At 38.3% G+C, this 16,432-nt stretch overlaps 1 protein-coding gene across 1 annotated transcript in view; it reads right to left on the bottom strand.

The window, feature by feature from the left end:
- Positions 1-16,432, bottom strand: part of TM7SF3 (transmembrane 7 superfamily member 3) — a 39,211-nt gene that overhangs the window by 20,870 nt on the left and 1,909 nt on the right. The window contains exons 2-4 of the mRNA XM_045554156.1: positions 7,816-7,970; positions 3,190-3,340; positions 404-524 (exon numbers count right to left, since the gene is read on the bottom strand). Of these exons, the coding sequence (XP_045410112.1) occupies positions 404-524; positions 3,190-3,340; positions 7,816-7,970 (427 nt within the window). The remainder of the gene's footprint in view (positions 1-403; positions 525-3,189; positions 3,341-7,815; positions 7,971-16,432) is intronic.

The raw sequence follows: 16,432 nt of genomic DNA, 5'->3' as shown, positions 1-16,432 counted from the left end.
AGCATTCAAATGTTTCTCAAATGTTAGCTACTGTTACTATTAAACTAGAAACTGAGGCAGAGTTTTCATTAAAATAATGAAATCCTTATAAAAATACAGGGATGGTTCAGGGCTACAGAGTGCTTTCTATGTTTAACATGCTTTATGAAAATCAGAGCTCATGATAGACTCACATCTGCCTCTTCAAATAAAAAGAATTCACAAGAATGGAAGGGAAAAACATTAACTGTAAATGACAGCTCAAATATTAGTAACAAAATTTAAATTACACCAGTTCCAAAAAATATTAAACAACTCCATTTTACCACACAGAAGTATGAATTTGAAAGAATTGGCTGAATCTACACAACAGTTAGTCATGTGTGTTCTAAAAGCAGTTTTAAGAGATGGGAGACAGACGTACCTCGCATAGCCTAGGTTTGCTGGGGCAAATTTGATAGTCGTTTCAAAGAAATTATACTCCAAGTAAATGTTGGGATCAATATCTAAATCAAACTCCAAATTACAGCCTCCAGGGATAGGATCTAGATGAGAAATAGGGAAGTTACTAAAGAATTCTGAAATATTCAAATCATACAGAAAAACAGAACTGTACTCTTAGAAGAACTTCTCATATAGAAGTTAAATATAAACACAGAGCTTCTAGTTTTGTCCTATCTCATGAACTGAGGTTAAAGAGAGTAAAGCTAACTGAGGTTACGGACCCTGGAGCAGGAGCAGCAAACCTTTTCTGTAAAGGACCAGATAGTGAGTATTTGAGGCTTTGCTGGGCTGGTGATGTTGCCAACTACCCACCCTGCCCTTGCAGCAGGAAAGCAACTGCAGGCAATATGTACAGGAACGGGCATAGCTGGGTTTCAATAAAACTGTATGAACAAAAACGGGTGGCAAGCTGGGTTTGGCTTGTGGTCTACAGTTTGCCAATCTTGTACAGTTAAAAAGATCAGCTATTAGCTGACCTCCCCTGGAGATCTGGAACAGAGATATGCAGTGTGCATATATGTTTTAACATTATGTGGAAGCTTCCTCTAAATTCTGTGCTCTTCTTCCATACTCTCCTTTTTCTGCATTTACAGATATTTACCACACCAGAGAAAATGATATATAATCCAGCTGAAGCTTCACTGTTCTTTGTTCTTTTTTTTTTTTTTTTTGAGACAGTCTTGTCATGTTGCCTGGGCTAGACTGCTGTGGCGTCAGCCTAGCTCACAGCAACCTCAAACTCCTAGGCTCAAGCAATCCTCCCGCCTCAGCCTTCTGAGTAGTTGAGACTCCAGGCCTCTGGCACCACGCCCGGCTAATTTTTTCTATTTTTAGTTGTCTGACTAATTTCTTTATATTTTTAGTATAGACGAGGTCTTGTTCTTGCTCAGGCTGGTCACTCCTGAGCTCCAGTGATCCTCCTGCCTCGGCCTCCCAGAGTGCTAGGATTATAGGTGTGAGCCAACATGCCCAGCTCGTAATTTTTCTTTGTATACTATCCTTGATGGAAGCCTGAAGTCTATGGTTTTTCTATCAGGTAATTACCCTTTTGTTACAGATAACCTTTTCCTTCCTCAACTCCAGGTAATCTTCCAGATTCTCCTTCCTTTACTAACTACTGCTCCCTCTCCTTCCCTTTACCTCCAAACTTTAAGAGTAGTCTAACTTTCTTCACCTCACCTTCACTCCTCATTCATTGTAATCAAGTTTTCATCCCTGCTGTGCCATTAAAATGACTCTCATTAAAGGCCACCACGAACTCTTAATTGCTCTATCACACAGACACTTTCAGTCCCTTCTCTTGACCTCTCTACAGTGTAATATTTCCTCTCCTTAAAGTGGAACTTCCAGGCTCTCTTCCTGCCTCTGTCTACTCCTTGCACGTGCTTCTCACCAGTTAGTATCCCCAGAAACAGTGCCTGACATGTGGTAGGCACTATGAAAGTGTTTGCTATTATTTTTTCTACTAAATCTCTAATTATATGCTGGCGTAAACTCACTGCCTCAGCTTTTATTAACAGCTGTTTAGCTGAGTATGTAAGCTCACCCCTCCGCTCCAGTGCCTTATTTAAACTGCCTCCTACAAGCATCTCAGATCCATTGTGCCCCAAGCTGAAGTCCCCGTCTATTCCAACCCGCCCCCCAAAACACCCAGCATCACAACCCTGTTCCCACCACGCCCACTCTGTATCACTGTTTTCCAGCTGCCCAAACAGGAGCCTATGCCCCCCCTTACAATCCATCTTCATTGTGTCTTATCAATTCTGTCTTCAATCCAACCCCTCTTCTCCAGCCCTGCTCACATGGCCTCTGTTCAAATCCTCATTTCTCACTTTGAGCCCTCAAAGGTGTGTTGAGTCCTGACTCTGCTGTGCCCTCTCCAATCCACTCCCCCCTATTACTTCCAAAGTTAGCTTTCCAAAAGACAAAATGGACCACATCATTCCTGTATAAAAACTCTATGCTGCCAGGTGTGGTGGTTCACACCTGTAATCCCAGCACTCACTCTGGGAGGCTGAGCTGGGAGGAGTACTTGAGCTCAGGAGTTTGAGACCAGCCTGAACAAGATCGAGACCCCATCTCGACTAAAAAAAAAAAAAAAAAATAGAAAAAATCAGCAGGGCGTGGTGGCACAAGCCTGTATTCCCAGTTACTTGGGAGGTGGAGGCAGGAGTATCATTTGAGCCCAGGAGTTTGAGGTTGCTGTGAGCTAGGCTGACACCACGGCACTCTAGCCCGGGTGACAGAGTGAGACTCTGTCTCAAAACAAACAAACAAAACTCAACTCTATGCCTCCTTAAAACCCACCTCAAAATAGAGTACAAGCCTCGAACTGTAAGCAAGGCCCTACACACACTGGCTGCAGCCAAACCCACTACACGCCTTTCTCCAAATACTCCATTCTTCTTCCTGACATGATGCTTACTGCTTCTTCTCCCTGAACTAACTAAACTGTTAAGGACCGTGTCTTACCTTACTGTTACTGCTTCTCCAAGGGCTCCTTAAATGTTTTTTCAATTAATTATTCTTCTAGTCACTACCTGAGTTTTCAATCATCATTCTAATCTCTGGCTCCCTTGCTATAAAAACATTTCTGATTAAATAAATTGCACTTGTAATAAACAAACTAAGATAATTTTCCTTAAGTTTTCATGAACACATCCCATATTCCAGAGAGTAATAGGCAATGGAAGACAGAAAGGTTACCTCTTTCTGAGTAGGAGAGTGGAATGGCCACATTTTGAACAGGCTCTGCATCTAAAGTCTCCAAGTACCAAGTGCACATACTCTGCTCTGGTCTAAGAATGGAAACCAGCCCTCTGTTAGTGCCTGTTTCCGAGGCATTGGGAAGGAGAGTCTGCAATTAGGAAGAAAAGTCATCATGGATAAGGAGTTGGGCAAAATAAACAAATTATAGAACTGATCTACATGCATGTCCTATTCCAAATCTCAAAATAAAAAAGGAAAAAAAAAGAACTTCTTTAAATAATTAAAGAATTCTTTTCATCTCTATGTTCACATGCCCGTACATACACATCAAAAAAGTACCACAGGATTGTCTCAGTTTGGGCTGCTATAACAAAGTACTGCAGGTTAGGTGGTTTATAAACAACAGAAATTTATTTCTTATAGTCCTAGAGGCTGGAAGTCTGAGATCAGAGTGCCAGCATGGTCAAGTTCTGGTGAGAGGCCTCTTTCATAAGGGCACTAGTCCCATACACAAGGGCTCTGCCCTCATGACCTAATCACCCCCCAAAGGCCCCACTTCCTAATACCAACACACTGTGGGTTGGGATTTCAATGTATGAATTTGGGGAGGGGGACACAAACATTCAGTCTATAAAAATGATCTTTGATCAAGAATAGCAGATGTACAGTGAAATTTCTAAGCATTCCAATTCACCTGAATTAAGATTTACTATGTCACAGGGCACAGTGGCTCACACCTCTAATCCCAGCTACTTGGGAGGATCACTTGAGGCCAGGAGTTCGAGATCCTCCTGGGCAACACAACGAGACCCTGCACCTAAACAAAACTTTAAAAATTAGCTGGGCACAGTGGCACGCGTCTGTAGTCCCAGCTACTCAGGAGGCTAAGGCAGAAGGATTGCTTAAGCCCAGGAGTTCGAGGCTGCAGTGAGGTATAATCATGCCATTCCAGCCTGAGCGACAGAGTGAGACTCCATCTCAAAAAAAAAAAAAAAAAAAAAAAAAATATATATATATATATATATATAAATACATAATTACTATGTCAAGTACTGAGACTACTAAAATAAAAACATGAGCCCTGGCCCCAAGGAATTCAGAGTTTTTGAAAAGCTTTTTTAACTGAGTTGTAATTGACATACTATAACCTGCATATAAAGTATACTAAATATTTAATAAGTTCTGATACACATAGATGCCTATGAACACATTATCACCATCAAGATAGTGAATATTTGCATCACACCAAAACATTTCCTTGTGCCCCTTCCTAATCCTTTCTCACACTCCTCCCTTCTACCATCCCCTACTCCCATCTGCATGGAAAGCTTTTTGAATAATAAAATGCTAAGCTAAAAGGTAACAGATTCAGGGTGTTCTCTTACAGCTAAGGAAATGGGAAGGAAAAGGTACCAGATCAGTTTCAACCTGAGAAGCATAAGGGAAAATGATTCAAATATTAATTGATGAACTATAGGGTCAACAGCTGCAAAGAACCAACTGCCATGATGACCCAAAAAACCGAAAGTACCACACTTCACCAGGAAGGGCACAGGAAACAGAAACAATTCTCTTCACCCAGATCACTCGCTTCCAGAGCCATGTGCACTTCTGGTCATGATCTTCTAAGTAATATAATAGTGGGAACTAAAGGTGGCCCAAGAAATGAAAACTATTATTAATATAATTAGGGATAACTAAGATCCTTTCTGCATGGAAATCAAGGCCCAAGATGCTGTCCATCCAGGCCTCTTTGGGCACTTACTAGTTATGCTGACATCTCTTTATCCAAGCCCTACTTCCTTAAATGTAGAAACAGGATTGGTGACAACTTTGTTGAGCTGTGGTGTGAATTAACGATATGGAAAACCAAACATAGGGGTTCCTAACTAGGGGCATGAGGGCCCAGCTGAATTTCTGGAGGTCCCCATGAAAGCATATATTTTGCCTGGGAGAGAATCCATAGACTTGAGCAGACAATAGCCTCAGGAGCTTAAGACCAGTGGCCAGCCTGGCACGATGGCTCGCACCTATAATCCTAGCACCCTGGGAGGCTGAAGCAGGAGGATCACTGGAGCTCAGGAGTTCTAGACCAGCTTTAGCAAGAGCAAGACCTCATCCCTACCAAAAATAGAAAAAATTAGCTGGGCGTGGTGACACATACCTGTAGTCCCAGCTACTTGGGAGGATCTCCTGAGCACAGGAGTTTGAGGTTGCAGTGAGCTATGATGATGTCACTGTACTCTAGCCAGGGTGATAGAGCGAGACTCTGTCTCAAAAAAGAAAAAAAAAAAAAAAGAAACAATGGCCTAGCACATAGTAGGCATTCAATAAATCCCTTTTTCCCCATCTTCTCTCTTTTCCTTCAAATGTTGTCTTTGTTATAATGTCCTTAAGAAGGAAATTACCTTATTATTTGTCAATTAAAATTTTTTTAAATAGAGCTAGCAAAAAAAAGAGAAGGAAATCATCTATGTGCCATTATACTATGTCTCCTATGTAAGAGGCTGAATAGGAAGTTTTCTCTTGGATTGAGTGCCAGAAAAAATTTGACCTACCCAGAGGAACTGGCATGCTTCTTCCTTTCTAAGGAAGTTATAAAATGTAACATGCTTTACTTTCTGCTCTGGCTGCAAAAAACTCCGGCAAAATCAATGTATGGGTATCTCTTAAAATTAACACAATTTATTCCTTTTTCTTTTTCCTCAGCTGAACTCTTCCATTTCTAGTCTATTAACTATTTCCCCTACTCCACCCTCACACATAATTTTAAAACCTTCATGGTAGACACAAGACAGCAGGAATAAAAAAATACAAAATGTTTCGTTGGAAAGATAGTACGACCGATGCCTATAAAATTATATACAAACTGGGTTAAGACAGCTTTGTTACCAAATTCCAGAATATTACAAGATAGGCTTAAGACAAGTAAAAAGAAGTACAACTTCATACAGGGTGAAATTCATTTATTAGCCTAAGGGGTTATATAGGCTAAATATAAACAGACATGTAAAAGATTACCATAAATGGCAGATCCTTAATAGCTTACGCTAATCCAGGGCATTTAAAAAATGTCTCAAAGGTGAGGTTGGGTTAAGGGTTTAGTGATGACATCTATAATAAGGTCCTTATACACTGCTGGAAGCATAGCCCAGGGCTGGATGAACTGAGTGCTATAGTTTTATTGTTTGCAGGATATACTCTAAAGAATAAAGTTGATTCCATAAGGTTCTTAGTAAACTTCAATACTAAATAGCTAAACAATAATGGAAACCCATTAAAACATATTCTCAGGTACAAATCATTAAGAACCCACTAGAATAAGAAAATGAAAAGGCAGGAAATTATGAGGAAATTAACTGCAGAGAGGAGACATTTGATACAGGGTGCCCTTCACCTCCCCTGCCCTTTTTTTTTTTTTTTTTGAGACAGGGTCTTGCTCTGTCACCCAGACTGGAGTGCAGTAGTATCATCATAGCTTACTGCTACTCACTTGCAAAGTCCAAGGAGCAAGCAATCCTCCTGCTTCAGCCTCCTGAGTAGTGGGGACTATAGGAGGGCACACCTGGCCAACTTTTTTTAAATTTTTTTGTAGAAATGAGGTCTCGCTATGTTGCTCAAGCTGGTCTCAAACTTCTGGGCTCAAGTGATCCTCCTGCCTCAACCTCCCAAATTGTTGGGATTACAGGTGTGAGCCACCAAGCCTAGCACCCCCTTTTTAAAAAAAAATTTATTAAGGTAAAATATACAGACATAATTTACCATTTTTACCTGCTATAAGAGTACACATCAGTGGTGGTAAACACATTTACGTTTTTTTCCTCTCCCTCCTCCCTTCCTCCCCTCCCCTTCCTGACCTCTGGTAACTACCAATCTACTATTTTCTTTTCTTTTTTTTTTTTTTTTTGAGACAGAGTCTCACTTTGTTGCCCGGGCTAGAGTGAGTGCCGTGGCGTCAGCCTAGCTCATAGCAACCTCAAACTCCTGGGCTTAAGCGATCCTACTGCCTCAGCCTCCCGAGTAGCTGGGACTACAGGCATGCACCACCATGCCCGGCTAATTTTTTCTATATATATTTTAGTTGGCCAGATAATTTATTTCTATTTTTAGTAGAGACGGGGTCTCGCTCAGGCTGGTCTCGAACTCCTGACCTCGAGCGATCCACCCGCCTCGGCCTCCCAGAGGGCTAGGATTACAGGCGTGAGCCACCGTGCCCGGCCCCAATCTACTATTTTCATGAGGTCTACTTTTTTTAGGTCCTGCATATGAGTGAGAACATGCAATGTTTATCTTTCTGTGCTTGGTTTATTTCATTTAACATAATAGCCTCCAGGTCCATCCATGTTGCTGCAAATGACAGGATTTTATTCTTTTTTTATAGCTGAATAATATACCATTGTATCACTCTTTTTTAAATCAGAGGCTGCCACACTCAAGCAAGGCCTGAGAAACTCACCTTTTGGCCAGTCTCAATCACTAACTTGATAAGATCCAATCTTGATTTTTTAAAATTTAACACATAAAGTCATAAACATTGAGAGACATCAAATTCTAATGGTTATTCTAAATACAAGACCCAAATATATGGAAATGGTTTTTACTGGAATAATTCTTTGTACTTACCCTATAAAAAGAAATTGTTGTGTTCTGATACTGTGAGTGTATTTGGAAAATAAGAAAAGTCACATTGCTGGAAATATGATGCAAAATAGCTTCCTCTGGAAAGGACCTGATGAGCTCCAAGTATCTAAATTTCCCCAGAGAAAATTCAAGAAGACCTGCAATGGGAGAAAATTTTCATTATAACATTTATACCTCTAATATCAATTTGAAGAAATCACATTCATAAATAAATGTGGAATGCCAATTTAATCCTCAGAAAAACTCCTCGAGGTAAATATTATTATTGCCAGTATTGCCTGTTGAGGACAATGAAGCTTAAAAGGTGAAGCAGACCAGGAAGGATCATGCAGCTAGTAAGTGGTGGATTAGAACTAAAATGGAACAGAGGTATTTCAAAAGATGTGAACAATTCTTAAAGTGCTGATTTGAGGATGGGCTCCCAGAGCCCAGAAAAATTTCCCATCTGGTAGCAGCAATAAAAATTCTCTTTGGAACAGTGTCCCCGAATTTAAAGATGAACAACAACCCTATGGGGCTACAAACAATCATGAATACACTATTAAAGAATTCAAGTATTAAAGAATAGTACCATCTAATGAATTCTGAAGTCAGCATGGCCTGGAGAGACACAGGTGGCTCAATTTAATCCCAGAGTGTACTAGCTGTGTGATTTTGCCAAATTACTTAATTCCCTTAAGCCTCAATTTCCTCAGCTGTCAAATGGGAATAGGACTTGCTAACTTGCAAAGGAAGATGCCATCACCACTGGTGAAAATGTCTGTTGACCAGGCATTGTACCTATAATTGTTAACCACAAGCATTCCTGCAAAGGGAACTTTTTGTTTGTTTAAGGATCAAGCTCAGAGTTCAGATAAACGATAGGTTATAACAAGGGTAGTTTTCCAGTGCCTCATCCAGGCCTCTCCCATCTGTCTCCCTGCCTCCATCGTCCATGTCTCGGCCACTCTATCCATGGTTCTCCGTGGTGTGTCTTTCTCCCAGCTGCACACCAGTTCTTTCTTTTGCCAATCTAATTTTCCAATAATCCATTAAATTAGGTTGCCCTTATTTCTGTGTGGTCCTGCATCACCCCCCTCACCCTCCCTCCTACAGTCAGCACATCTCTGCATAAACAGAAGAGCTCCCAAGTATCACATAAAGAGTCTTGGGGGTTCAATTCTAAAAACAAAAAAAAGATTTAAATTTAATATAGATGAAAAGGATTTGATGAGAAAAAGATTATAATTCACCCGAGTCCCACTGTGGAACTATCATGTTTTATTTTAGAAGGAAATTAGAATCAGTGGGTGGTAAAAGAAAAACACGCTAGACACTAAAGAACTTAATAACACATTCCTAAGTACCATTTCCCAAGAAGGCCAATTTTCAACACTTTTTATTTTAAATACAAATACTCCATCTGGACTATTAAAAACAAGCAGAACAAAAAAAATCAAGAATAATTAACTTGTGGAAGGAGAGGCAAAAGAACACACAAATAGTGCTAAGACCCGAATAATGCTTAATCTCTATAAATATTTCCCAAACTCTGTGATGCTGTATTACCTGCATACCGTAATGGTTTTTTAAAAAAATAAAAACTGATGACAGAAAAAAAGGTTATTTGTGGTTAAAATTTAATTTCTAAAACTCCAGAGAAAAACTTTAACAGTTATATAAGAACAATGACAAATGAAGATGGTATATTTCCTCCTATTTATGTAATGAGAAAGACATTTTACATTTTATATGGACCAAACTCCAGCCATAATAGAAGTATTAATAAAAATATTAGTGAGTGGCTAATAGAATCTAGGTAGGGAAGTTTGGAAAATGTGGGGAGTGTGTGTTGTTTTTTTTTTTTTTAAAGGGAAACAAGAAAAACATTTTTTAGATTTTCCAGGCCTTCTCATTATCATGATTATTTTATTAGAAAACCTAATTATACATAAAACTACAAGGATCTCAGTAAATGATGCTGATCTATCACCCATCTCCCAAGTCTTAAAAATACCCACCCACTCTGGTCTGTCAAAATAAGCAGTATCAGTCTGTTTTCCTAGGAAAGAATCAGATTTCCATCCTTTAACTGTCCAAAACACTCAGCTCATTTACCATCCTGCCTTTTCTAGTTTTACATCTGCAGTTTTTCCCTTCTTTTCTCATTTTCCCTATTTGGCCAATATTTATGAAGTACTTATGAAATAGTCACTCTGGCTGTTAGGTACTGTGATCAAAACTGGTACAAGCAAATTCATAAAGGTTATCCAAGACTTCTATAATTATCACTTAGGTTTGACTTTTGATATATTTTAGAAAATGTTTTGATAATCCTTATGTCTATCTCCCATGCCATGGCCCTGAATCAAAACAGGACAAAGAACCTTTAAAAGCCCTGGAAGAGAATGAAGTTGTCAACTAGGGAAGTCTTGGTGGTAAACTTTTCTTAACTTTCCCTTAACGTATCACTCAGGGTGAGGATGAATCATGCCCCAGAAATACTTGCAGAACCCAAACTTTAGAAATTCTAGGCTATAAGGAAACACAGAACCATGGAAATTAAAATACATTAGTGAACAACTGATGACGTGACAAAATAAGTAGGGTATCAAAAGCAGGTATCCCTGGGAGTATATTTTAAGTGATTTTTCTTTTCTTTATGTATTTCCTTGTTTTACAGTGATTTGAGGTGTTCTTATCAGAAAGAAATTGCCAAATAGGAAAAAAGCCTCCATCCTTGATGGCACTCAAAGCACAAGTTCTACTTCAACTCTACATTTTAAATTTTCATAAAATAAGGACACACACTAGGGCCTAGGCAAAATGGGCACACTCAACATTTCTGGCAATTGTTTTGTTTTCCCTTAAAACAGTAATGTTTTTCTAGATAATATATAATCTTTATTAAAAAGGTATGAAATGTAGAGAAAGTTAATTCCCCTAGTAGCAAGTAAACTGCGCAGAAATCATCACTGTTAACAGTTTGGTATATATCTTTTAGGACTTAGGCAGATATCAACTTGCATATTTCCACACAGACAGAAAAAGATATAAATGTTTGATATAGCCCATTTTATAGGTCTTGGATATCTTTCTATATCAACATATATAATTCTGGCTTTACCATTTTAAAAGCTATACAGTATTCCATTCTGTGTATGTACCATAATTATTCAACCAATCTCTTACTGATAAACATACAGGCTGTTACCATTCCAGTATGAATAAGAACTCAGAAGAAATAAAACAGTTCTGGTTTTGTGGAAGAATATTCCAGAAAGCATTTGGCAGGCAATAAATTCATTTGAAGTTTTGCTGAGACAGTGCAACAGATGACTTTTGATCTTAAATGGTTAAACTGTACCTAAGAAGTCTTGTTCTAGTCTAAGAAATTCAGAAGTGAAAACAAACATCCCATGAGAATAAATAATCAGGACAAAATGAACCTGGAGTCTCTGTTTCTGACTTTTTCCTCAAGTATACCCAGCATTTCAGGAATAGTTAATAGCGTTCATCTATTACTTCCTAGATTTCCCAAAAGCTACAGAAAGATGATGCCTTACTATCCCCTTTTCCCTAAATGTCTATAGCAAGAACCAGAAGGGATACTGTATATATTTAATATTATTTAAAATCTGCTCACTTTAAAAATAAGTAGGGGTATTAAGAGGAAGAATCTCTGGTTGGGGGTTACTTTATTTATTTTTTTTTTTGGAAGAGACAGGGTCTCAGTATGTTACCCAGGCTGGTCTTGAACTCTTGGCCCCAAGAGATCCTCCTGCCTTGGCCTCCCAAAGTGCTTTCCAGGCGTGAGCCACTGCACCCAGCCTTACGGGTATATTTTAAATGATTTTTTTGTTTTGTTTTCTTTACACATCTTCTTACTTGTCAAATTTTCCATAGCGATCATAAAGTAGCCTTATAATAAAGAAATTGTAATGCAGTAGTTATACACATTGGCTGTATGTTATAAATCTGGAGATGATTTAAAAAAAATACATACTGCTGCCTGGAACCCTCTCCAGACTAGTTAAATTAGAATCCCTGGGGGCAGGATCCAGGTATCAATTAAAAAACAAATATTACATAACTTGCAGAGAAGTACAAAGTTTACATACCCATGAAAAATCCATCATGTAGGTCAAGAATCGATATTCCAGCATCTTAGAGGTCCCCTATGGCCCTTCTAATCATTACATCTTCCTCCTCCCCAGAGGGAACTGTGCTCCCAATTTCAAACACTAGGAATTTAGTTTTTGGAGTTTAATTAAATGGAATTCACAGCATAAATTGTCTTTTTAAAAAAAAAATCAATATTATATTTGTAAGATTTGTTCCAGCTACTAGAAGTAACCATAATTTATTCATTACCATTGTTGTATACTTCAAGAAATGAATACACTGCAATTTACCTGTTCTGCTGTTAATAAACATATGGATTATTTCTACTTTAGAGTTCTTATAAATAACTCTACACACTTTTTGTACATGTCTTTTGGTATACACATGTATGCATTTCTGTTGGGTAGAACCTATGAGTAGAATTATCAGGTAATAGGGTGGTCTTATGTTCCACTTTAGTGGATAATGCCAAACAGTCATGCAACATGGTTTTGCCAATTTATACCCCTATCAATTGAAAAGTATTCCAATTGCCCGACAATCTCACCAACATGTGGTATCATCAAATCTCTTTGCTGGGTGTATAATGTCATCTGACTGTGATTTTAATTAACATGTCCCTAATTACTAAAAATGTTAAGAACATTTTGTTTTGCTTATTGGCTATTTGAGTAATCTGGAAGTGATTTGAAAAAAAAAAATACTGTAGCCTAGAACCCTCTCCAGACTAGTTAAATTAGAATCCCTAAGGGTAGGATCCAGGTATGAATTAAAAAACAAATATTTATTAAATAACACACAGAGACGTACACAAAGATTGTGAAAGAATCCATTCCAGTCTTTTGCCCATTTTAAAAATTGGATTGTCTGTCCTTCTTAAATTTTAGGAGTTCTTTATACCTCATGGATATGAGTATTCAGTCAGATATAAATTGCAAATATCTTCTCCCACTCTTGTAGCTTGTCTTTGCACTCTCTTGTCACCTTTAGACTAACAAAAGTTTTCATTTTAATGTAGTCCAACTTCTCAAGTTTTTCCTTTATGATTAGTCCTTTTTGTGTCATTTTAAAGAAACCTTTCCAAGATCATGAGGATACACTCCCCATGTGATCTTCTAGAACTTTCTTTTATCGTTCATATTTGGGTCTAAAAAATCAACCTGACATTGATTTTTATATATGGTGTGAGACACGGGTGATGGTTCATTTTTTTCCATGATATAATTATCTACTTGACATAGCAAGCTTCATTAAAAATATCACCATCTCCCTATTGCTCTGCAGTTCCACCTTGCACATAACTCAAGTGAGCATATGTGTTTGTTTCTGGATTCTCAATTGTGTTCTACTGGTTTGTTTAGTCTAACACCAGTATTACATTCTCTTGACCCCCTGTCCCAAATTTGTTCTTCTTCCTCAAAGCTGTCTCACTATATATGGCCCTTTTCATTTCCATATAAACTTTAGAAATCAGTTTGTCAATATTCACAAAAAAAGCCTGCTGGGATTTTGATTGGGATGGCCCTGAATGTATCATTTAGGGAGAAATATCTTTAAAACATACAATTTTATAAGCTATGAATTTGAGATATTCCTCAATTTATTTAGTTTCTCAATTTATCTCAACAATGTTGACATATATAGTTTTCTCTGTAGAGGTCTTTACATATCCCATTATAATTATCCCTAAATATTTATTGCTTCTTGATGCTACCATACATTTACTTTTTTCTTTACAATTTAAATTTCTAGTTGTCTTTTCACCAATATACCTTTTTTAAAAAGTTTTCCAGGTGATTCTAATGTTTAGCCAGGTTTGAAAACTCCTAACACAATGTTTGACGAATAAGGGAATGATAAATGCATTTTCTCCTATTCTTAGTTATCTTTAACCTAACTTCGGTGTGAAAATACTGTGGCAGTGTAACCTTGGCAGTCCAACAGCCATTTCACACTTTACAGATGATTGCATTTTTACCAAACCAGTTGTGGTCTGACCCTTGGCTGTGCAGGGCTTTGTCACATTGGATGTGCTGGTGCCTAGTAGAGTACAGTCAGTCACCTACTCGGCACACAATAAATGTTTGTTGAATGACAGTTGAACTGGGTAACCTCAAGCAAGTAACTTACTTCCTCTAGGCCTCTGCTTCCTCATGTCTTGGTAAATTGACATAAATGTGCTGCATGTATCAGTTGGCTGCAGAAAGTATCAAACAAATGAGAGACAATTTTTTAAACTGTCAAATGCTACACAATAAAGTATCATTATTAACTTTAATTAGCTTTCTGGTGCTTCAGAGATACATCTCCTTATTAAAAACAAAATAAAACAAAAAACAGGCACTCTCTGAATGGCCCTACAAATTAACTAGTGGAAGAAAGGGACTAACACGTACAGGGAATTCACAGAAATGCCCAGCACCTCATAAGCATCAAGTTGGAAAGAGACTTCCATAGAATGACAATGAAAGATAGATACTCAAAGTTAACACAACAGCACAGTCTGTCAGAAACTGCATTTCATTTCTATTCACAAAAACAGACTTGGCAAAAGAAGACACCTACCCAAAATACATTCTGAAGAAGTTAACAGGAACTTCATTCACCTCTAAGCCATGTGGAAGAGGATTCATTAGAAGCATTTTATGAGACAATTAGATCTTATGACTTGAAGAGTAGGAGGAAGAAAGACAACACATCAAACAATATTACAGAGCAACTGGCTAACATCAAGCTGCAGCACTTACTCACACTGTAGCTTTCCTCAAAGAAGCAGTGGCTTTTCTTTTTCCATCTGAGCCATAGAAGGGGACTTTTTTCTATTTTTCATATCCATCTTCCATTTTTACCAAGAGTCACTTTTTCTTTACAGTAATTCCATTCTAAAAAAAGCTGCCCAATCCTAATCTTTTCCTTTTTCTATCCCAATCAGAACTAATCTGGCAACTGTAAAAATGTCCAACTCTTCCTTTTTACTATTTTACTAAAATTTACCACCATTGTTTGTGCTTCAACACAACAACCAAACCCTAGGAGAGATCTGTCAAAGCTTAGTCTTCATAATTCTCTTCAGATAGAATATTAAGAACAAAAATGGTTCAGTTACTTGAGCTGGGAAGCATTCAATTGTCCCTCCCAATTTCTCATAGCCCTAGAAGTTCAAAGGAAAGACAAAAATGAACATACTGCCTTTCACATACTTTTGAGAGAAGGATATCACTTGCAAGTAACTCTGCAACTGGCCTGCTACCTTGCTTAAAGCACTAACCATGGCACAAACATTGGAAGGCCCAAATGACACCCTACTCAACTCCATTTACTTTGAAATTCCACGTGAGTTACTGGATATAAATCTAAAATGATAATGAAAGATGTTAAGGGTAGCAGTGAACTGGGACTCCAAGAGGAAGGAAAACTGATGATATGTTCAATTCTTTTCCTGTCCCTGCTGGTCACAGAAAGTACCTTCCTCTGACATTCAAGGAATTCCATCAGCCACCTTCAAAGATTCATTTAGCATTCAAGCCACTACTCAAGTTGTGCAAGTTAGCTTGCCCTGCTAAAGACGGGTAAATTACAGCAGTTGCTCAATTTGTTCAGCTTGTATCATTATCAGAATCATCAAACAGAAACCCAGCCATCTCCCAGAAGGATCATCCAAGTCTTGAACTAAGTCTTTCTTAATTTCCATTCTGATTTTTACTATACTGACATATGTGGAGAATACCAGCTTTTATTATCACTCAGCAGTTAAGTTCCCACATTGTCCCTCTCCTGCACATAAGAATACTAATGCATGGCAAAAAGAATAACCTTGTTAATCCATGCTGTAACCATAGAAAAGAGACAAGAAATAATGTCTGGAAAAATATTAATTTCTAAAATTACTATTCACATTTTTCAACTTTTGTGTAAAAATTTGTAGATACTAAATACTAAGACACCAAACTAGAAGTAAAAAAGGTCTGGATCCCAGTCCTCCTGACTCAGGGGCTGGCCTGCATCAACCACAAACTCAACATCTCAAATTTCTCACCTGTTAAAATGGAGATAGCATCTCTTCTACCTCAGTCCTAAGGCTATTTTGAGGAATGAGGATTAAGGATTAAATATAAAGCACCACACTGTGCAAGATTTTTTTTTTTTTTTTTTGAAACAGGGTCTTGTTCTGTCATCCAGGCTAGCGGAGTGGATGCAACCTCAAACCCCTAGTCTCAAGCAATACCCCTGCCTCAGCCTCCTGAGTGGCTGGCACTACAGGTGTGCACCAACATGGCTGGCTAATTTTTCTATTTTTTGTAGAGATGGGGTTTCACACTTGCTCAGGCTGGTCTTGAACTCCTGGCCTCAATCAATCCTCCTGCCTTGGCCTCCCAAAGTGCTAGGATTACAGGCGTGAGCTACCACACCCAGGCACAAAATATTCTTATTGGAAGGCAGCTTTACTGAAGTGGAAGAACCATGAAATTTGCAGGGAGACACACCTGGGTTCAAA

Source organism: Lemur catta, chromosome 6, assembly GCF_020740605.2.
Source record: "Lemur catta isolate mLemCat1 chromosome 6, mLemCat1.pri, whole genome shotgun sequence".
Classification (NCBI taxonomy): domain Eukaryota; kingdom Metazoa; phylum Chordata; class Mammalia; order Primates; family Lemuridae; genus Lemur; species Lemur catta.
This window is presented reverse-complemented; position numbering and strand designations above follow the sequence as displayed.